This window comes from Denticeps clupeoides, chromosome 20 (genome assembly GCF_900700375.1).
Source record: "Denticeps clupeoides chromosome 20, fDenClu1.1, whole genome shotgun sequence".
NCBI classification, from domain to species: domain Eukaryota; kingdom Metazoa; phylum Chordata; class Actinopteri; order Clupeiformes; family Denticipitidae; genus Denticeps; species Denticeps clupeoides.
The window spans coordinates 15,998,388-16,021,092 of record NC_041726.1 but is presented as its reverse complement, the minus strand read 5'-3'; the positions used below and the strand labels follow the sequence as shown (position 1 = coordinate 16,021,092).

At 43.5% G+C, this 22,705-nt stretch overlaps 2 protein-coding genes across 3 annotated transcripts; one reads left to right on the top strand and one right to left on the bottom strand.

Moving 5' to 3' along the window:
• Positions 1–5,273: 5,273 nt before the first annotated feature.
• On the top strand, positions 5,274–6,571 carry LOC114770237 (transmembrane protein 74-like). Of its 2 annotated transcripts, none has more exons than XM_028963986.1 (2): positions 5,274–5,661; positions 5,961–6,571. In XM_028963986.1, the coding sequence occupies exon 2, from the start codon at positions 6,014–6,016 to the stop codon at positions 6,551–6,553; it is 540 nt and encodes a 179-aa protein (XP_028819819.1). In that variant the 5' UTR covers positions 5,274–5,661; positions 5,961–6,013; the 3' UTR covers positions 6,554–6,571. The 2 variants fall into 2 exon arrangements, with proteins under 2 accessions (XP_028819819.1, XP_028819818.1); XM_028963985.1 differs by having other exon boundaries at positions 5,274–5,781.
• A 3,022-nt stretch (positions 6,572–9,593) lies between these two features.
• Positions 9,594–12,498, bottom strand: LOC114770637 (mannose-binding protein C-like). The gene is made up of 7 exons (XM_028964682.1): positions 12,300–12,498; positions 12,077–12,145; positions 11,778–11,855; positions 10,923–10,994; positions 10,487–10,843; positions 9,741–9,865; positions 9,594–9,656 (listed from the first exon to the last, which is right to left on the bottom strand). The coding sequence occupies exons 1-7, from the start codon at positions 12,496–12,498 to the stop codon at positions 9,594–9,596; spliced, it is 963 nt and encodes a 320-aa protein (XP_028820515.1).
• Positions 12,499–22,705: the final 10,207 nt, after the last annotated feature.

Below are 22,705 nucleotides of genomic sequence, written 5' to 3'. Positions count from 1 at the left end.
TAGTTTTATTTATCAGTATTATTATTATTATTATGGCCTGTTGAATGGACATCACATCACTGTTCCTGATGCTGCTATGGAGCTGACGCTCCAGAGGAGCTCTACTTTTATCCACTTCTTCTTATAAAGAACTTTTAATCTTTCATGTTTTAAACAGTCTGCCTCAGAAATTCTTTTCTTTTTGACAGGAGGGTGTGCAACAGTCTTTCATGCTGCATTTTGGACCCTCAGTGAACTTCTGAGGACTTTAATGAGCCCATACATGAACATTAAAGTAGTTCTATGGTTTTTATTCCGAGTCCCAGCTTTGTGTAGAGTGAGTTTAGTGAAGGAGTGTTTCTGTACTGATTTACACTGACATGATGAAGGTTGATGTGATGGCCACCAGTGTCCAGTGACCCATGGCAATACAGATAAGTGCAGGAAGTGGGGACCTTTGACCTTTTCATTATGACTGCATGTAAGCCTCCAGGAGAAGAGATGGAGTGAGAGAAGCATTTCCGTGCATTTAGTGTCCTGGTTTGTTGAAGCATTAACGTTATCAGCCGAAATACTTTTCTGCCTTCTGTCAGACCTCAGGTGCTTTTAGCTCGAGGACTGGCTGCTGGGGTGAGTGTCCTGGTGCAGGAATGATCCTTTTTACACACAAACCAGAGGAAATGAAGCTCAATGCACCATTAGCACCAACGTGGAAAACCAAGCAGTCGTCCAGCTGGACAAACAGGATCAGTTCAATGCATAAACGTGAAAAAATTGAACCATTGTTTTTCATATTTTTATTTGAATTATTTCCAGTCATGTGTTCACCCTATGCCACTGTTGCTGTATGAATCAAGTACACAAATCCCACAACAATGATTCCAGAATTAACCCAAAAACATTAATGTAATGTGTCTAATTAAATCCAAATGTATTGGATTTGTAGTAAAAGTAGTACAAAAAATGTAGTAAAAGTCCAGTAAAAATATTAGTCAATTTTTAATATTAGTCAAAATGAAGAAGAGTCGAAGGTTCAAAGACTGCCTTAGGGACAAAGGCAATATGAATAAAAGACCTTTTATAATATAATGAAAAGTCTTATTTCTTTCCAAGGACACAAAATATGCCAAGTTTGAAGAATTACTGAAAATGACTGAAATAAAAAGGTGAGACTGTGCCCATCAAAAGAGCCACACACGCTGGGAGAATTGGAAGGAGGATGAGATATATTTGCACTTTTATGGACATTTCTAGCATTTATTTTTTAAAATGAGACTAGCATGCTCGTTTCAAGCCAGTGTTGTTGAGACAAGGGGCAACATTATTTTTCCCCCGCTGTAACACATAAAGCAGGTCCGAGACGAGATGTTGCTCCACGGTGCATCAACCTGATGTCTTCTGCAACTACAAGGCATTGTAACTCTTACAGAGTTATAAAAATACAATTTGCCTTAGAGGAACAGTCAGGGTTAGATGTTTTGGAGACAAAGTCAAAGAGGCGAAATTGTCATGACCTGGACAACATACAGAGGAGAGTATTTTGGGAGAAGGATGCTGGGGTGGTAGTAGCCAAGTAGACACCACACCTGCCCAAGAACCAGAAGGCCACAAAGTCCCAGGTTCAAATCATACTTACTAACATTGTGTCCCTGAGCAAGACACTTAACAGTAACAGTAGGAGTTTTGTAGGAGGTTTATGGATGTTTTGAGGGAGGACAGGCACGACAACACATGAAATCTTGAAAATCGTTTTGGTGCATAATTCTAGGCTGTTTATGCTGAGCAGCCTCAGACAGTATCAGTGTCCATTTCAGAAACATCTGAAGAATCGTGACAGACCGTGGCTGTCTTGCATCATTTTGGCCTGAAATATGTGCGCCAGCTGGACAGTTCTGTCTGAATTTAGACCGGCCACATGGTGAGGTTAATTTACTCATCTGGGATACTTTTCCCTCTCCCTTCTCTGTCAGCATGACCTTGTGGGCGTCAAAAGTATGTCACCCCCTCACCAACTGTGCTAGTGGGCACATTCACAGTAGACTTTATTAATGCCATTGCCTGTGATGATGTCACATTCCCGAATTTATGAGCAAGAAGATCTGCGGCCTTCCTCCTTCCAAAAGCCATATTGATTTGATTGTGCTATTTACAGTCATCACACCCTCTTCTTTTACTTATTGCCATGTGCCTCTCTTGTTTCGATGGTTGCATTATTGTTGCACAGAATTGCACTGCCTTCCCTTCCTGATCCAAAATGGAGTGCTGCACTAGATTTACAATTTATTGCAAAAACATATGAGACAATAAGATCTGAATTTAATGTGTGTGGTAATGCTGTTTTTATAAATGATATGTGAAATGAAGCCCAAACAATGTGAATCCTTAGTAATGAGTCTGTGTGGGTGGGTGAAGTGGTGTATTAAACTAAAATATTTTTTACATATTTATTTTATATATTCTTTTTTTGTATCAATTCTTTAATGAATACATTAAATTTATAAATGTACAGTGTTACATAAAACACATATTTATAAAAATAAAGATGAACAAACCATAGCTCACTTTGCAAGAGCCCATGTTTCGAGTAAAAACAAGCCTTTACTGCCACCATGTGGTTAAGATGTAGGGGAGATTGAGGAATGATGGATAGCTGGCTGGGTGAATGGATGATGTGAGGGACAGATCGACAGAGGGATGGGTGGATGAATGGATGAAGGGAGACATGGATGGATGGATGGATGGATGGATGGATGGATAGATGGATGGATATTTTTATGAACCAGTGAATAAGTGAAAATCTCGATGCATACGTACATTCACAGTGCATTTATGTAGTTTGATAATACATGATGTAATTGAGTATCTTGCTTTAAATGTCCCTTGCTGTAATGCACTTGGTTATTGAAGACTATAGCCTAATGAAGCAGTTATCAGGTTGTGCATTAACAATTTGTTAAGGTTGTAAGTTGCAACAGCATGAGAGCTGTACTTGATCCAAATCTTCCCCTTCCTGAGGGTAGCCAGCAGCTCATGTGGGGTCATGAAGGTCATTCTTGTGATATTTTACAATAGCAAATGCAGTCATCATACCTAGAATGATGAATAATTGGTATGGTTTTGGGGCAGTGGTGGCCTAGTGGTTAATGAAGCGGCCCCATAATCAGATGGTTGGCGGTTTGAATCCCGATCTGCCAATCAGGAGTGCCACTGAGCAAAGAACCTTCCCCACACACTGCTCCACAGGTGCCTGTCATGGCTGCCCACTGCTCACTAACACGTTAAAAGCAGAGGACACATTTTGTTATGTGCACTGTGTGCTATGCTGTGTATCACAATGACAATCACTTTCACTTCATGGTTTGAATTCGGCAGTGAGAAGACTGGTTTGAAGTTAGGGGGGCCAGGAGCTTGTTGGACTCTCATCATCTTTGCTGAATGTCTCCACTGACATCAACATTATCAGCTGGCCTTTCGCAGAAATCTACATGGCAGGTGGAAAGATCGCGTTCATGCCTGAAGGACCAACCATCTGTCATCTGGACTCCCTCGCCAGCTTCAGTAGAAGACTAGAGACTCCTTTTCCTGTACATGGGGTGAAACTGTGCCTGTTTGTGCTGAAGAACATTACAATGTGTTCTGCAGGGTGTTGATCATTGTCCAAAGGGTGACACACAGTATAAGTTCCATGATGTCTTGCTTACCCGCTGTGTTGACAGTCGCTATGTCATGCTGTATTGTGCATGTTATGCTGTAATGTAATGTTCCTGTATGGCATGACCTTATGACCTTATGATTGCATCTTGTTTTTAGATTTTAATTATTGATTTATTACTACATTGACACCCGTAATAAGAGCAAAAACAGCACAATAAGTAGATAGATTTGATGCAGTGGTTCTTTGACATAGTGGTCAGGTTGCACGCTGAGAGGGTCAGACTGGGGATATATAAGTGCTCAAGTTGAAACCTGATTAGGAGAAGTACGTTGCTGGGCTCTACTCAGACTCCAAACGGACGCTGTCTACTGTGTTGTTTGTCTGTCAGCAACACAGTCATGGTGGCATTGTGTTAAATACGAGTTTGTGAGTCCAGGACTTCTGTGCCACTGCCTTATGTTGGTTCCTTTCTTGCTTTCAGTCTGCGACTCTTTTATGGATGAATTAACAAGTGCGATTTTAAACTAGTTCAGGTACAGTCAGGGAAAAATGATTTGATCCCCTGATCCCATTTGCCCTATTTAAAAAATGATCAGTTTATAATTTCACTGGTAAGTTTATTTGGACAGTGAGAGATAGAACAATAACTGTTGTATTTTATGCAAGTAAGGAGTTCACATTCAGAGCTTCTCAACACCTTACCTGTATAAAAGACACTTGTCCATAAAAGTGAGCGATCTATCCAAATTCCAAACTCTGCACCATGGCCAAGACCAAAGAGCTTTCCAGGGATGTCAGGGCCAAGATTGTGGACCTACACAAGGCTGAAATGGACTACAAGACCATCGCCAAGCAGCTGGGTGAGAAGGTGACAATAGTTGGTAAGATTATTTGCAAATGGAATAACTATACAATAACTGCAAATGTTATGGGCAGGGTTGGAGGACGTACAGTGGGTACGGAAAGTATTCAGACCCCCTTAAATGTTTCATTCTTGTTTGTATGTGTGTGTGTGTGTGTGTGTGTGTGTGTGTGTGTGTGTATATATATATATATATATATATATATATATATATATATTATCAGGGATGATCACTATTCATGTGCATGGCTATTTCATATTGAATTAAATGTGTCTTTTTGGGACAGATGCAACCAGTTTTTCACATCTGGATTTTGGGATCCTCTGCCGAATGTCTCAGATCCTTTCCAGTTCTGACAGGTTGGAGGGTAAATGCCCAATGGCAGATGCCCAATTGGGTCTAAGTCAGGCTGGCTGGGCCATTCAAGAACAGTCACAGTTGTTGTGAAGCCACTCCTTCATCTTTTTAGCTATGTGGTTATGGTCATTATCTTTTTAGAAGGTAAACCTTTGGAGCAGTCTGAGGTCCTGAGCACTCTAGAGAAGGTTTCATCCAGGAAATTCCTGTACTTGGCCGCATTCAGTTGGGTGAAAGTGTTTTTTGCTCTGTTTCTTACAACGTTCAAATAATCATAGCATTGACATTATAGAGGGATAATTTCTTTGTTAGTGGGCAACCTTACAAATTCAGAAGGGTATGTGTGTGTGTGTGTGTGTGTGTGTGTGTGTGTGTGTGTGTGTGTGTGTGTGTGTGTGTGTGTGTGTGTGTGTGTGTGTGTGTTTCTGTACATGTGCTGCAACTTTTGGATTTTTGGTTCATGGTCGTTTCAGTTTTTATGTTGAGTTAGTTTCACTGGGTTTAGTATTATTACATGACCGTTTTGTAATAAAGCATGATTCCATTCCTAAGCTCTCTCTTCCCCTTCCCCCCTCACTGCTTTTCTCTCTCTCTCTCTGTCGCTCCTCCCTCTCCACTCCTGTTCTCCGCTCCTCTTCTCTCCTCTCTCCACTTCTCCTCTCGTCAGTGATCATCTCTGCTCTCTCTCCACTGGAGGATGTGGAAGTTCATTCATCTACTAAGGTCTGTGTGTGGGAGGAGCAGGAGGAGGAGGTGAAGGAACGTTTTCTTCTGAAGCGGAATGCCCCATGAGCCGGCAGGGAGAAGGTATTTATTTTCCAGGTCGCCTGTTCATAAAGCTACTTACTTTGATGCAAATGGAAGTAAAAGCTCTACAGAATCATATTCAACGAGCTACAAAAGCTGGAAGTGGAACTTCATAACCAGGTATGATCACTAATCATGTGCATGGCCATTTCATATTGAATTAAATCAAATGTTGCTGATAGTTATATATGAATGTAAGTCTGATTAAGTCTGAAGTTAGTCCGATGAAGAAAATGACCTGCGTATGGCATATTTTAAATAACAAATAATGTAATAAATATTATTATATCTCTTCCTAGAGATCCTAATCGAAGACTGGTAAAAAACATCTCATGACCCAAGTGGAGGTCAGATGGATGAAGATCTGGGAAACTCTGCAGACCACTGGACACTGATGGTGCTCACAGGTCTGGAGGAACCAGGATCTCGGCAGGATCACGAGCCCTGCAGGACCTCCTTCACCCACTCGGGCCAGAAAGACGCAGGCGACACCCTGAGCCAAACTTCTTCCAGCGACACCCTCGAGGTGGACTCTCCAGAGGCGAGCCCGGACTACTGCTTCATCAGCGCCGTCACCTTCTTGGTAACGGGCATCTCCTTGGTGATCGTCTCTTACACGCTGCGCCGCGACGTCACGGTCAGCGCGGACGACGCGTCCGCGCGCGAGATGGAGGCGCTGGGGCGAGAGAGCGCGCGCCTGGGCGCGCACCTGGACCGCTGCGTGATCGCGGGCCTGTGCCTGCTGACCCTGGGAGGGGTCGTGCTCTCCACGCTGCTCATGGTCTCCATGTGGAAGGACGAGACGCTCTCCACGCAGTCCGACAAACTTTACGGCTCCACGCGCGCTCGCCTGTCTGTGGACGAGGACGATTCTGTACGCCTCACACAATAAACGTCAACTCCAAGCCTTCCTGGTGTCTTGTGTTGCCTCTGCACGACGCCCCTAGATTACCAATGATGACGCCATTGAAAGCGATTCCGCTCCGCAGAATGATTAGTGAAGATCACCAGTAATTCATCTCCAGTAACTCGTCCCAGGATATGGCGAAAATATGGAGACAACATCCGATTATATGCAATTTATCTCATACCCATAATCCATTTCTGCAAAGGTCATAATGAACTATTGATTAAAAACCTGATGAAAATTACTTTTATCTCCAGAAAAATACAAACAAAAGCATAAGTAAAAAAAAAACATTTAAAAAAATACCCGTCACCTCTAGCAGCACTCAAACCAGAACGGAGACTTCTCTTTGTGAGACATATACCTGATAGGACTGAAACAGATGATGTAGCCTGGCTGGGTACAGAGCTTCTCAAGACAAACGACAAGATCCTGATGTTCCCCTTAATACGCTGAGCACGGAATGACAGATGTCATTCCCATCAATACACATCAGCTTATTACCAGGATACTGCTCCAGTGGGAATTACAGGCTGACAGCAGAAAAAAGATACATCACGCTCTCATTTTTTGTAGATTTTATGTTATTTTTCATTTTTGGTACAGCCTCTGATGCCCTTTTCTCTGAAAGGAATGCTGTGTCCTGCAACTTGGAATTGCTTACAGTAGGTGAGATCAGATTATCTGGGGCTGCAGGGTTGCGGTGCACCTCCACCTCAGGGGAATTGGATGCGCGCCTAGATTCACTACATTAGCAGCCGGTGCATTGCACGTCGTCCACAGATCATGTGGACACAGTCAGGGCTCACCTAGTGAGCCACAAAAGCATTTTTTTAAAAAGTGGTTTTGTGAAATGAGAGTCGACTCTATAGAGATCTATGCAACATTATTTATCCCCTTAACTTCCATTCCATGTCTGTATTTCACGTAGGAAAAATGTGGCTGCAACGTAGCTGTCTGGAGTTTAACCAAGCAGCCATCAGCAGATTCCCATTCCATACAGCTTCTGCAGAAAACACAGACAGCTTCACTGTAACACATGGAATGAATGTCTGAATGAATGTCCAGGGGTGAAACTGCTCCTCCTCACCCAGGAACACCAGCAGCTTTGGCAGGTTTGCAGTCTGGTGGGTAACAGTGACTGTTCCCCTCCCCCGCCACAGTCACCAGACACACTGGATATTGATTTGGGGGGTCAGCCAGGGTGAAGAGTCAAGGTGAGGCCAGGTTCTAATGGCCTAATGGGAATATATATATTTTCTCTACAACCTCCCTCAGATGCCTAAGGCTGCTTCAATGTGGCTTTCAAAACCAATCACTTCAGTGCTGCCTTGCTGTCGCCTCACATCGATGGACCATCATATCAAGCGTCCAAAAGAAGAGTCACCACACAAAGACTCCCGCAGCAAGAAACAGCTACAGAATGTCCTGGGTGCTTCATTAGTGCAGTGCGATTGATTTTCCAGCTGACTGACGCAAGTCATACATAAAGCACACAACCACATCCTTACTATTTTATGTCATGTTCAATAAATGTTTTTAGTTACCAAGAGGTTGTTGCATAGCAACTGCAGGAAAGTCATAGACCAAAGACAGTGAGAGAGAGAGAGAGAGAGAGAGAGAGAGAGAGAGGAGGAGGATAACAAACACTGTTCCAGTGACCTTGTGGTCACAAATTTAATTTGACACACCATCAAATTAAAATGCGGCCACAGAACGACTCCAGTCAGGGTGGATTTGTCATTTTTACTGCTCCATTGCAGCTGCCAGTCCATTACGGGATTTACAGGAACTTCTAGGAGCTTAATGGCCTCTTGGCAGGGATGAGTAACTTCCCTGCTTCCGACCTGGGAATGTCACACTCCCGTCTGCCAGAGCGTCTTGCTGTTCACCCACGCAAACCCCTGTCCTCGCCCTTCGTTGTCTCCCTGCTGTCCAGTTGAGCCACTGAGCAGCCAGGACAGAAACCATAGAAACAGGAGTCATTTTGGTTGCTAAGGAGGGGAAAAAACAATAGTCTTGACAACAGTGATGATTTAGCGAACATGATACCGATTTTATAATGAACTCTCAGCAGCGGTTTTATAAGAAACTGCGACCTGGTGCACTTGTTGACGCTGCAGCCCAGTTGGGTGCTAGACCCCTCTCTGCCTGGCAGTAATATTGAACATTGGTCCACACTGGCCACCCAAAAGAGAGTCTTGGCCTGGAACAGAGATAAAGATGGTTACAGTGGGTAAAGAAAACCTTCCAAGAAGAGTGAAGTCTATATATTTTAATGCAGAGCCATTACAGCCCTTCTTGGTATTTTGGTCTGGTGTTCGTACCATATATAGAGGACAGAAATGTTCTAATTTTAACAAAAAAAAAAGAATAGATACAGTGGAGATAAAAGGTGTACACAACCCTGTTAAAGTAATTCCTAAACATTCCCCACCTTTAATCTGACCTAGGCAAAAAAAATTATACAGTATATAAATGTACAATCAGCTGGTTGCATAAGTGTGCATACCACTTTTGATTGGATTACAGCATTCAGTCTATAGCAACAACATGACACATCCTATGGAGACATAATCCCATGCTTAAGTGCTTCACATGTCCAGTAGGCTGGTCTGTGTGACAGTGACAGCTGACAGCGCAGATTTCCTGACTTGGCTTCTTTAAGTGGCCAGTAATCCAGTTGTAGGGAGCATGGCATAATAATTCTGGAGGAAGTATAATTGGTTGTGTGACATTTATCTCGTTGGCGGGACATCTCTGCACTTCCCATGCCTGATTTATGCTGTAATTATGCAGAGAGGCTGAAAAGTTTCTCTTGTAGCACTGATGCTGTTTTCTTTATGGAGCATGACACATCAGCTCTAAATCGTTCCAGTCATCCTTTTCCCCCACATGCCACAAATCAAAAGGTGCGGTTTGTGGAGGTGAAAAACAGCGGGATATGGCATCTATGCCTTACCTCCAGTCATGTCTGGCAGCACACTTCCATAAAAAAAGAAAAAAAGAAACGTTCTGCAGAAGATCATGAGCTAGAGAGCACCGCCTCATATCCTACATGGGGCTGAACCAGGCCTCGGGTGTTCATCTGGAAAAAAAAACATTTAGCCATTAAAAATGAGACATGGTGTCAAATCAAGTCTCATACACCATGTTAATATCCCTCACATACCTGATGCATTGCAAAAGTCATCTCTTCCAGCGTGTGATGTGGGATGTGGCGCAGTGGGTGACACTCCAAAACATGAATAGTCTGAGAACTGGCTGACGGTGCACAGACTGCTGTATCTAGATCAGCTGTATTCAGCAATGCTGTTAAGCTGGAGCTTGAGAACTTTGATGTCCTCCTAAGGCGTGAACTGGTGGGTCTGTGTGTGTGCCATTTTGGCAGCAGCACCAGGACTGATGCTCGCCCTTTTTCCCCTCCCCTGTGGCAATTTATATGTTGCCTACCTGCCTATGTGCCTACCTGTTGAGGTGTTTTTTACGGTTCTGGCTTGTATTGGACACAGGCAGGGGGGGCTTCAGGGATTAAAGTTTGGGAACCACTGGTTTATGTCCTATTTCGTTATAACAGCAAAAATAACTGACATATTCTCACATTATCTCTCTCTCCAAATAGGCTAAATAATTTTATTGAATTGTCTATGCCATGTATCAAATATTTTCTTTCCTAAGTCTGAGCAATTAATAACAATAACAGTAATAATAAAACCTGTCTAGAGAGAAACTTGTCTTGAATATCAGTGATCACCCTTCCCCCACGCAATGTTCTGTCCAAAAATGTGAAATGTCACCATGGAACATATATTTGATGTGAAGGTACATGCATCAACATAACAAAGTTTAATTTAATAGGATGATTTTTAATGTCTTTGTTTACCACACAATGTTACAGTGAGACTTCATTAAACTCACAGACAATGAAATATTTTCTATCACAGGGAACATCATTCCAGATACCGTTATCAACTACAGTAACGCAGTGCTCTTCATTATTGGAATTGTTAGGTTCCCCAGTTTTCCATTTAGTGAAATTTAGAGCTCTGCCCTCACTGTCCACAAATGAGCCCTCCTTCTTCCTGTCTGTTGCGTTGATCCAAGTTATTTTAGAAAACATCTCCTTGAGAGTGTGGCTTTCTTCATTGTTCTCTGGAAGGGCAAGTTTTCCTCCAGCCTCCCTGCAGATCTTCAGCCCAGCATCAAAAGTGTCTGACCACCCATTAGACACAAAATATTTCATTCCCACTTTAATGAAAATCTTGAAACCTGCAGCTGTTAGAGAACAATTTATAGTGAATTTGAAGATTCACTGCAGGGCAAGAGCCTGTGAATGTATGCAAAGTGACCACACCTTTCTGCAGCAGAGACATTGACATTTTCAGACTCTGTATTTCCAAAGATAGAGCATCACTGACACCTTTACCTGTAAATAAAGTCACTGAATAAATACATAAATTGCTTTGTAGTAGAGTGGATATGATCTGAACAATGTCTACAGTGCTATCACAAGTCCAATATAAAATTATATTTATATAAGGCCATCAAAAACAAACCTCATTAATATTACTCAACACAACATTATAGAATGTGACATCTTTCGCACCCATGTTGGAAAAGAAAGATTAGATAGAGAGGAGTTTTTTTCTTGTTGATCTCACTACAGCCTTGCACAATGCAATGCATTATGCTCAATAGTGGTTTTCTTGAAAATATGCAACAGACTACACTCTGTATAAATTAGAGCAGCGCAAAATGTTGTCATGATTTAAACAATTGTAAACAATGCAGCAAAATTGCACCCATAACATGCTCTTTTATAATTGATCATTTATTTTGTAGTGTACTCCAGGTACAGTTGAAATGCTTTTTATCACAGACTGTGCATGAGCTGATGTTCATCTGCCTTTATAACGATAGACATTCCTATACTATACTATTCCATACTATATAAATCTAGCTTGTTCAAAAGACATGTACAAAGTCATTACATGTTCAAAAGTGACGTGTAATGACTTCTGTCTTACCTTGTCATTAGTACATTCGGGACCCACATTTGTCTCTTTTCATTTGTAATCATTTTTCTTTTGTAAACACCTTTATTTGTGTGACAGAACACTTAAAATACTTACAAACATTTTTCCTCTCTTTCTGATTATTTTTTTCTATAACGTATGTTCCTGTACATGGACAATCATCTGTCCGTTACCTGGAGCTCCTGTATCCCCTTTCTGTCCCTCTGGACCAATGGGACCCTTTAAACCAGGAGGTCCCTCTCCTTTTGGTCCTGAAATAAAGACAAAATCGGAGTGAGGGTACTAACCTTTACTACTCTAAACAAGTACACAGACACAATCTTTTTGAGAGCCTAATGATAAACAGTCTAATTTATTTAATTACATCTAACAAGCCTAAACATTCGATTTTTTTCTGTTTTTACAAATTGTAATATTCTTTCGTCTTTTACGTGTTAACAGAAATATGTAAAAAAAAAAAAAAAAGACACACCAGGTTCACCTTTCTGCCCTTTTAATCCAACTGGGCCTATTTTACCAGGAGGTCCTGGGACTTGCAGTCCTGAAATAGTAAAAATAATGTATGACCTTTTATAAAAACTGAAAACTTTCATTTTCTATGTAACAACTTTACATAACATTAATAATTTATCATTTGTAACAGATTATTTTCCTTATGTGTCCAGAGAGAAATTGCATTTTTTTCTGTTGCATACCTGGATCTCCTTTCTCCCCCTTGGGTCCAGGTGCTCCTGCTCTCCCCTCTTGGCCATCCCTTCCATCTCTGCCTGGGAGGCCGTTGTTTCCAGGGACACCAGCTGGTGCCGGGCAGCTGAGTTCAGCCGGAGCCTGAAGGTCTGCACCAATCAGAGGCAGAAGCAGAAGAACAGTAAGGCTTAGAGTGCACAGTGCCATCGTCTCAGTGGACAACACAGACCTTCTCCAGAATGGCCATTATTTATACCAAGTGATGGTCACATGTGTCTGATTCTGTTATCGGGAAAAGTTTCTCTACAAACAGAGTGTTAAGGTCGGGGCCGGCGCTACACTGGGGCAAGAGGGGGCAATGCCCCCTTAAACAAACATCCTGCCCCCTTAAATCAAACTTTTAAAAGTTGAGAAAGAAAATGACATTTGACCCACATCGTGCATCGTACAGTGTACGATCACTGATTCAACCCACCCATCCAGGCCACAACCCACAATAGGCTGTCCTCACTGCAAACAAAAAGCAGCACATGGCATCTCGGCTTGTTCAACTGTGCCAGACTCAAGCAAACCTTTTTAACGTGGTCTCGCCTACTTGTTATTTTTCAGTGTAAGATCGACGAAAAATAAAACGCGAATAATAAAATTAAAGTTTACCAACGCCTGTTAAACAATCCCTCAGGAAGCATATTGAACTACAACTCCCAGTCTTCTTCATGCTTGAAGCTGCAGAACACATGCAAATTTAGATCTCTTGGATAAGGCTTGTCTTCAACAACAGGAGTTTGATGAAAAGGGTAAGGATTAACATTTACATAACTGACCAGTGAAATTGCTTGTTAACTGTTGTTGAGAAACATCATGCGTTGCTTATTAGCTCGATAGAACGTGTTTCCCCGGAGGTGTAGACAAGGAAAACTGAAGTATTGTTTCCTTGCAGGGACCGATTTATGTATTTTATTGTAATAATTTTAAGCGTCATGCCACTAGCTTTCCACCATCTTTTCATAACCATTAATTCAGCAGATTAGTAACCACAAAACCCATCACAATCAGGCTGTTAAAAGTAAGTCCATGCTTTTGTTTTTTTCTACAAATATATAATATATAAGTAGGATGTCTAGGAGGATAAGTCTCCTCCAGAATGTCACTAGCTGGATGTAAAGTACACATAGTGGACGATGCAAGTCCGGACCCTGGTGGGTTACTGAATGTGATCTAAATGGATGTGTGCAGGTCAGCAAGAGGGGCTGCATGTACCCAGAATGCACCACCCAGGGGTGCGGTGAAAGGTCGCCGGAGGGTCCGGGACCGTCTCCCTGCGTGGGGCAGGGAACGATGCAAGACGCATCAAAGGGGACGTGCGGAGACAAGATTGACAGCACCTGGGGACTCACCTGTGCACAATCAGGACGGCGGTTAAAGGACATTCTTTTTAATGGACCTGGCAACTGTTTGGTAGTGTTGTTTTGAGTTCTGGCAATCACCACACGCCTGCGGGCTAAGTTCTCCCCTTGTTTCCCCTGTTTTCCGCCATCGAGCCTGGTTGTGTTTCCTTGTAAATAAATCATTGTTTACATTATGTCCCGCCTCTGCGCTTCCTTCCACCGGCGTGACAATCTGTAAGTGGAAGAAGTTCCAAACCACCAGGACTCTTCCCAGATCTGGCCGGCATCCTAAACTGAGCAATCAGGGAAAAAGGACTCTAGTCATGGAGGTGACCAAGAATGATTGATAGTCTCAGACCATGAGACACAAAATTCTGTGGTCTGATAAGACAATGATTGAACTGTTTGCTGAGAATGTAAGGAGTACTGGGTGTGTTGTCCAGCTTTCCAATAGCCTGCCCTTCATGACTGGAGAGACTGGAGACGTTTGGAGAGATTCGGGCATCACTCATCATCAGGACAAAACCATCCCTAACAGTGGTGGTATGTTTGTGGCAGCATCATGCTGTGGGGATGTTTTTTAGCTGCAGGAAAAGGGGAGACTAATCGGGATAAAGGGAAAGATGACTGCAGAAACGTACAGAAATGAAGTAGACGCAGCATTTATCATTTGTTGTACTACTATAGGCCCATTTTCTTTAAAAAAAAAAACAAAAAAAAAAATGCATGTCCTGATCTGTAAAAATGTTATCCAGAAACAATAAGAGCCCAGAATTTCTTGTAATCTATGGCATTTGTGAGGGCTTATTTCCGATTCTCTCCCTGCTTGAAACTGGTGAAAAGTTGTAGCAGCCGTAGAGTAGTGGCGAAGCGATTGAAAGCGGAAACGACGTAATTTTGCACATGCGCAGTCCGAAGAACTGATAACACAAACTACAAATCCCCCCAAAAAGTGCGAACTTTTACTAACAAACTGAGCTCCTCACGCATGACGCTCTAAAAGCACTAAAAAATAACTTCGAGCTGGTTCACAACGTTTATTTAGCGTTTTTTTACCATGTACGTTGTCACAAAGCGACTACCGATAGAACAGCGCTTATTCTGCCTTGGCCTATAGCTCCCTCTAGTGGCTGTCTCGTCATATTATTTTGGTTACTCTGAAAACGGTAGAATAAGAATCCAAAATGGTTGAACATAGTGCCGAAGCATTCCCGTATTGAGCTGATATGAATCCTAGAATGTTGTTGCTTAGGACAAGATTTGTCTGTAAGTATTGGTTATGACGAGATAAGGACTTTCTTTTTGTTTTGTCTGTAAATTCCCGAAAGCTCGGAACGCTGCCTTCAGAGTTGGAGACGAGGCGAGCCTGAAGACAGCCAGGACCAACCTTTCCCGTGGCATCAGAGAGGCAAAGAGACAGTACTCCAGAGAAATATCTAGTCGCTTCAAAGACAGCAGAGACACACGGAGCCTGTGGCGGGGCATACAAACCATCACGGATTACAAGCCCCCTCCACAGACCTGTGATAGCACCATCTCCCTGCTGAACGAGCTGAACACCTTTTTCGCTCGCTTTGAAGGGAAAAACAGCACCACAGCACAGAAGACCACACCCCCTCCTGGTGACCAGGTGTTGACTCTGTCCCCGGACAGTGTGAGGAGATCCCTCAGCAGGATCAACGCTCGCAAAGCTCCGGGCCCTGACAACATTCCTGGTCGTGTACTGAGGGACTGTGCAGTGGAACTCACTGATGTCTTCACAGACATCTTTAACATCTCACTCTCCCAGGCTGTCGTCCCCACCTGCTTCAAAGATACAACAATCATTCCGGTGCCAAAAAAGTCATCTCCTTCCTGCTTTAATGACTACCGTCCAATTGCACTTACCCCCATCCTCATGAAGTGCTTTGAACGGCTAGTCATGAAGCACATCAAGTCTGCCCTCCCCCCCTCACTGGACCCCTTCCAGTTTGCATATCGGCCCAACCGCTCAACCGATGATGCCATCTCCACTGCACTCCACTCAGCACTCACACATCTGGACAAAAAAGACTCATACGTTCGAATGCTGTTCATAGACTTCAGTTCAGCATTTAACACAATAATCCCACAACAGCTCACACAAAAACTGATCCAGCTGGGGCTCAACACCTCACTGTGTAACTGGCAGTTGGACTTCCTCACAGGAAGACCACAAGCAGTACGGGTTGGCAGTAGCACATCCAGCACCATCGTCCTTAACACGGGGGCTCCTCAGGGATGTGTGCTGAGCCCCCTTCTCTTCACTCTGCTGACCCACGACTGCACTCCGTCACACTGCTCCAACCTCTTCATCAAGTTTGCGGATGACACGACTGTGGTGGGACTCATCAATAACAGGGATGAGTCTAACTACAGAAGCGAGGTGAGCCGCCTGGCATTGGCCAAGAAAGCACAGCAGCGTCTTTACTTCCTCCGCAAACTTAGAAGAGCAAGAGCACCAGCCCCCATCATGCACACATTCTACCGAGGAACCATCGAGAGCATCCTGTCTAGCTGCATCACTGTGTGGTTTGGAGCCTGCAATGCGTCCTGCCAAAAAACTCTCCAACGCACAGTAAGAGCAGCTGAGAGAATCATCGGTGTCCCTCTCCCCTCCCTCCAAGACATCTACAGTACACGCCTCACCAAGAAAGCCCTCGGCATAGCAGCTGATCCCACCCACCCAATGCAAACCTTCTTCAGCCTGCTGCCATCAGGGAGGAGACTGCGGAGTCTCCAGGCCAGGACCAGCAGACTGAAGGACAGCTTCACCCATCAGGCGGTCAGGAAACTCAACTCCCTCCCGGCTCTGCCCCCACTCCCCTCACTCCCCTCTTCTGCTCCACAAACTTTCTGAACTCTAAATCACACAAACTGACCATGCACCAGTCACTCTGTGCAGCTCTGGTCTGCCATCTACCTCACTTTCACTTCGTCACTTTAAACTTAAAACTCTGTTGCACTATTGGTTTTTGCACTCTCCTGATGTTGCACTCTCCACCATGTGCCCTTATTTGTATATGGTGTTTTTAAAATTGTATATTGTGCCTTTCTTTTTAAATTGTATTTATACTCTGTTTTCGTTACTGTTACTGTTTTTGTATTTAATGTTACTTTTATGGGTCAGAGAGTAACGTAATTTCAATTCTCTGCATGTCCTGTACATGTGGCAGAATTGACAATAAAGTTGACTTGACTTGACTTGAAATAGTAGAATCATTTGTATATTAGTAGCGTGTGTTTTGTGCTAGCTTGCTGTGAGCATGTAACGAGCTAATTTGCTATGTTATTTAGCTGATCGTCACATTTGTATTTTTTTCAGTTTTACGATGGTCAAAGAGAAGGCAGTGGTCAGTGGCCATTCTTCAATAAATCAGCACAGAAAAGCAAATACAGGTCTGTTTATTGGAGAATCGTTATCTCGCTGTCTAGCTGGTGGAGACTAGATAACCCAGAGCGAGGGCAGCACAGCGCTCAAAGCCCCAAGTGAGCATTGCCTCCACTTCAGCAGTATGTTACAGAGATGGTTGCAATGAGGGTTTATAATATATTAATATTTTAACAATAACAATGATTAAAATAATTATTGAAAAGGAAATGAATCATTCAGAAAGCTTTGCTGTGATTGGCTGCAAATTCATGTAATTCAAGCGTAAACAGAGTTGAACGGTCACTCGCTGAACTCTTGCTGGTGAGACGTTCGTGTGAACTTCTGCGCTTCTGCGCTAAACACTGAGCATTTGAGCGCCGACAATCCTGACAAACCTTCATCACTTCAAGAAGATCTTCATCTACAGCGACGATGCTCCTCCCTTCTGGAGACGCCGGCGGAATATAATCAGGCGAGGAGCGGCTCAAAAAGAGAAAATATCCGGCATGAGGGCTTTAGTTTTCCATACAGAAAAAAATGTCCTCAGAAAAAAGTGAAAACGCTGCAGTTCTAATCAAGGTGATGAACTAAAATATGAAAGAGTGAATTGTTTAGCGTCTGCTATTTGTGCTGGGTCAGTGGAGAGCTGGAGCAGCTCCGGATTAGCGTGTGTGCAGCTAAAAAAAAAACAGAAACCTGTAGCGGTTCCATACTGACAATTTATTTGGTCTTCAGGCTCCAGCAGGCGCGTTTCGAGACGCTGTTACTGCGAGCTGTATTCTCCACTCACACAGAAAACAGTAGCGCCGCCTTGTGGCGATGTTGCAAGGTGCAGTAACTCTTACAAGTGACTGAATTATCAAGTTCGACGTGACGTCGTGCAGCAGTGAAACACAAAACATTCACATTCGTGTCAAACCCTGCAGGCAGTATTTACTGAAGACATTTTGCTTTTCTGTAACTCACCTCTAAGACTAGAAGCCATTTTTGTGGCTGTTCGTGGATTTGTAAGATATAAAAAGTCATTGACTAGTGGAGCATTTGAGCAGCAAAAATAAATGTCCCAGGATTACATTTACATTTACAGCATTTATCAGACGCCCTTATCCAGAGCGCCTTACAATCAGTAGTTACAGGGACAGTCTCCCTGGAGCAACTTAGGGTTAAGTGTCTTGCTCAGGGACACAATGGCAGTAAGTGGGATTCGAACCCGGGTCTTCGAGTTCACAGGCGAGTGTGTTACCTACTAGGCTACTACCACCCACGTGTGGGCTGTGACAGGATTAAAATACTGTCATATCTTGGTGAGGAAGTCAGGAGTAGCAGAGAAGTATGAAGTGTATTAATTTCATTTTATTATGACCTCGGTGTTGATGTGGATTTTGAACTTTTAAGATGTTTCTGTGAGTAGGAAGACTACGTATCAGGTGCAGTGGTGGCCTTTAGGGGCAGTGGTGGCCTAGCGGTTAAGGAAGCGGCCCGGTAATCAGAAGGTTGAACCGCCGAGGTGCCACTGAGCAAAGCACTGTCCCCACACACTGCTCCCCGGGTGCCTGTCGTGGCTGCCCACTGCAGCTTTGATTTTCACTACATAGGATTTATATGATTTCTACTTTTTCATGAACGCTCCACACACTTCTTACACTCCTCTGTTGTGTGTGTTCCTGTATGCCTTTGTATCTCAGAACAGATTGACAGAGTCTCATGGTGGAGCTGCAGCAGAACAGGAAGAAGGACTACCTGGGATGGGAGGGACCACCCAGTTCTCCACAGCCCAACCTGTTCTGCTCAAGACAGTCTGGACTTCTGCAGTGGGAGGTGTCCTGCTTCTTCAAATGCCTGCATGTCCTTAGACTGGTACAACAAACTCAAAACAGAGACCCACCCACTAGGTGTTCATTGAAAACCTTCAACTGCACATACAACCACACGCACATACAAACACTGTCAAAACTAGCAGGGATGTAACTCTCTCAGTATGTGCTGGACCGTCTCAAAGCCATGTTTGAGGAGGTTCTGTGCTGCAGCCTGTCAGTGGAAAACGCCACAAAGCTCCTCATAATGGCGAACCTGCAGCAAGGCCAAAGGTAGACACCATCTCTTTCATCAGCTGGTGAGTAAGGTCCTGATCTCAGGTGGTCTGACTCAGGCCAGTGTTTGTACAATTAGGATCTTCATCCCCAGATTAAGAAGAAATACATAATGTTTATCTTAGCACAACACAGAAGATCCTGCCTAGCAATGAAGGTCCTTCCTGCCATCAATGTCTTTGCTCTCAGTTCTGCTTTTTTCTTGCTTTTATTCCACGGCCAGTGACATCATTGTGATTTAAATTTCTAAATAGAAATCGTAGCTGATTTTAAGAACCTTGAGATCCAGGAATCGTCATCCAGCATGAGATCAGAGTGAGAAGAAATTATGAGAGCGGTATAGCTGCAGTGAGAAGAGGACACCAGAATCACCCTTAACGGGACAGACTGCAGCGGACTGGCTGACTTTTACAAGTAACTGAGAGGTAAGTAGGTAGGTAAGTATGGTAAGTATTCATAGGACTTGATGTAAGGTGGTAGTAGCCTAGGGGTAACACACTCGCATATGAACCAGAAGACCCGGGTTCAAGTCCCGCTTACTACCATTGTGTCCCTGAGCAAGACACTTAACCCTAAGTTGCTCCAGGGGGGACTGTCCCTGTAACTACTGATTGTAAGTCGCTCTGGATAAGGGCGTCTGATAAATGCTGTAAATGTAAATGTAAATGTAATTGATGTGATGTCTGGATGTTGATATGTGTAGTTCTGGTGACACGGTACTACAGTGTTATTTTTTGGTTTGATAGTCCAGTTAAGGTCAATTTTTTTAGTTATAATGAGGAATATTTATTTCTAAATATATATTTTCCCCCTTGAAGGATTGCCATCTTGTCGTGGTCAGGAGGTTTGTGTGCCTCAGTGACCCTAAGCTCAGTCTTCAGATGGGACACCCAAGTTGGAAAGGTTGGAGAGGCCGGACAATCCAAGTGCAATCCAATTACATGACAAAAACTGTTATCCAGAGGACCCAACCCCACTCATTTCCTGACTCCATTGCCACCATGTGGCCAATTTACGTTTCTGTCTACCCCCTCATATGCCTGTCTAAAAGCAGCCCTGGGTCCAGTCATGTCCTTGCAGAAATCACACTACCGCAACAACTCCTGTTTGAACACAATTCTCTGCTCTACTTCTAGTGTTTCAGTAGAAGTATCTCTTGTTTTCTTGTTTTTTACTATTATTATTTGTATGTATGTGCCCTCTGTAGTTATTGACACCATATATAAAAATGTGATATTATATAACCTGGAGCGCTTGTGATGTCACAGTGCTCCTGGTTTTCAAAATGTCAAAATGTGCTTTGTCACCCCACTCGGCATGACCACACACCATTATAATGACATGAAGCAAAAGTACTTATAATGACCAGCAAACATACAGTGGGTATGTCTTTGTTATACACTTTATTTTAGTTGTCCTTATTATTAATGTATACACAGTGCACCATATTGTCTCAAAATCACAGATTTCTTGACATTTCTGCAGATTGCACATGGTCCTAAGTATTCAGACCCGTTGCTCAATATTTAGTAGAAGAACCCTTTTGATCTACAGGGAGTGCAGAATTATTAGGCAAATGAGTATTTTGTCCACATCATCCTCTTCATGCATGTTGTCTTACTCCAAGCTGTATAGGCTCGAAAGCCTACTACCAATTAAGCATATTAGGTGATGAGCATCTCTGTAATGAGAAGGGGTGTGGTCTAATGACATCAACACCTATATTAGGCAACACCTTAATTATTAGGCAACTTTCTTGCCTTTGGCAAAATGGGTCAAAAGAAGGACGCCAGCAAGGTGGAGGTGGAGTACTGGTTTGGGCTGGTATCATCAAAGATGAGCTTGTGGGGCCTTTTCGGGTTGAGAATGGAGTCAAGCTCAACTCCCAGTCCTACTGCCAGTTTCTGGAAGACACCTTCTTCAAGCAGTGGTACAGGAAGAAGTCTGCATCCTTCAAGAAAAACATGATTTTCATGCAGGACAATGCTCCATCACACACGTCCAAGTACTCCATAGCGTGGCTGGCAAGAAAGGATATAAAAGAAGAAAAACTAATGACATGGCCTCCTTGTTCACCTGATCTGAACCTCATTGAGAACCTGTGGTCCATCATCAAATGTGAGATTTACAAGGAGGGAAAACAGTACACCTCTCTGAACAGTGTCTGGGAGGCTGTGGTTGCTGTTGCACGCAATGTTGATGGTGAACAGATCAAAACACTGACAGAATCCATGGATGGCAGGCTTTTGAGTGTCCTTGCAAAGAAAGGTGGCTATTGTAAAAAAGACCATGTGGTGTGGGGTGAGAGAACAGAGTGTGTAGAAAAACTCTTTCTCCCTCCACACAAAAGCACTGTATTCAACCACTCCAACTTGATGTTACCTGGCAGAAAGAGGCATGGCACAATAGAGGTTAAAAATGAACAGTTTCTAATTTATTAACACCGGTAAATAATTATTGTAGTTACATGTGAATATTGAATGTAAAAAGGTACCAAGGTTACAGAGAAAATAAAAATAAGAAGAAAGAGTAAAGAGGGAGAAGAGAAAGGAAAAGCCATGAGAAAAAATGGGAGAAGAGAAAGACTCAGAAACCTTCTGGCTTCCGACGGAAAAACCCCTGAGGAAGAGAGCTCCGAGCTTCTTTCCACATGTGAGCTGACCTTTATACCCCTGGCCTACAGGAAGTTGTCACTGACCAATCAGAACCTGTTGTTTCTGATGTCACGCCCCCGGTGCCTCCCATTTGGGGAAGACAAAGAGGGTGGGTGGTCCTGACGGCTGACACTTCACACGTTGCCGTCAGACAAAAGGCATGTAAAACAGAGGTGCTGAATCTTCACGCACAACCATCGACACAGGAATGTCACACCTCCCCCTGCAAGCTGTTATGCAAGACAAAAGGCATGCTCCCGTGATGTCCATCCTTACACTATATTGGTCGCTGATTCGTTTTTGAATGTCAGAAATGTATATTTGTGAATGTGGAGATGTTATATATCCTCCTCACTCTCTCTGTGTTGGACTTCCTTGATCGCAAGAGAGAGAAGAGTCCATTGTTGGGGTGGCTGAGGTCCTTCACTATCTTCCTGGCCCTGGTGCAGCACCGTTTGCTGTCGATAAATTGAAGGTCAGGGAGCTCGTTCGGCTGATCGAACCACCCTCTGTAGGGCTCGCCTGTCCTGCATGGTGCTGTTCCCGAACCAGGTTGAGATATTTCCCGTCAGGATGCTCTCTAGGGTGCAGGAATAGAAGTTCCTGAGCACCTTGACGGGCAGTCTGAAGTCTCTCAGGGGTCTGAGGTGGTAGAGACGCTGCCGGGCCTTTTTCACCACGGTGTTGATGTGACAGGATCATGACAGGTCCTGCGTGATGTTAACACCGAGGTAACGGAAGCTGTCCACTCTCTCCACTGGGCTCATGTTGATGACAGGGGTCTGGTAGGTTCTCTCCTGCTTTGAAGTCTACTATTAACTCCTTTGTCTTGCTGATGTTCAGGTGGAGATTGTTCCTCTGGCACCAGTTCGCCAGATTTCCAACCTCCTC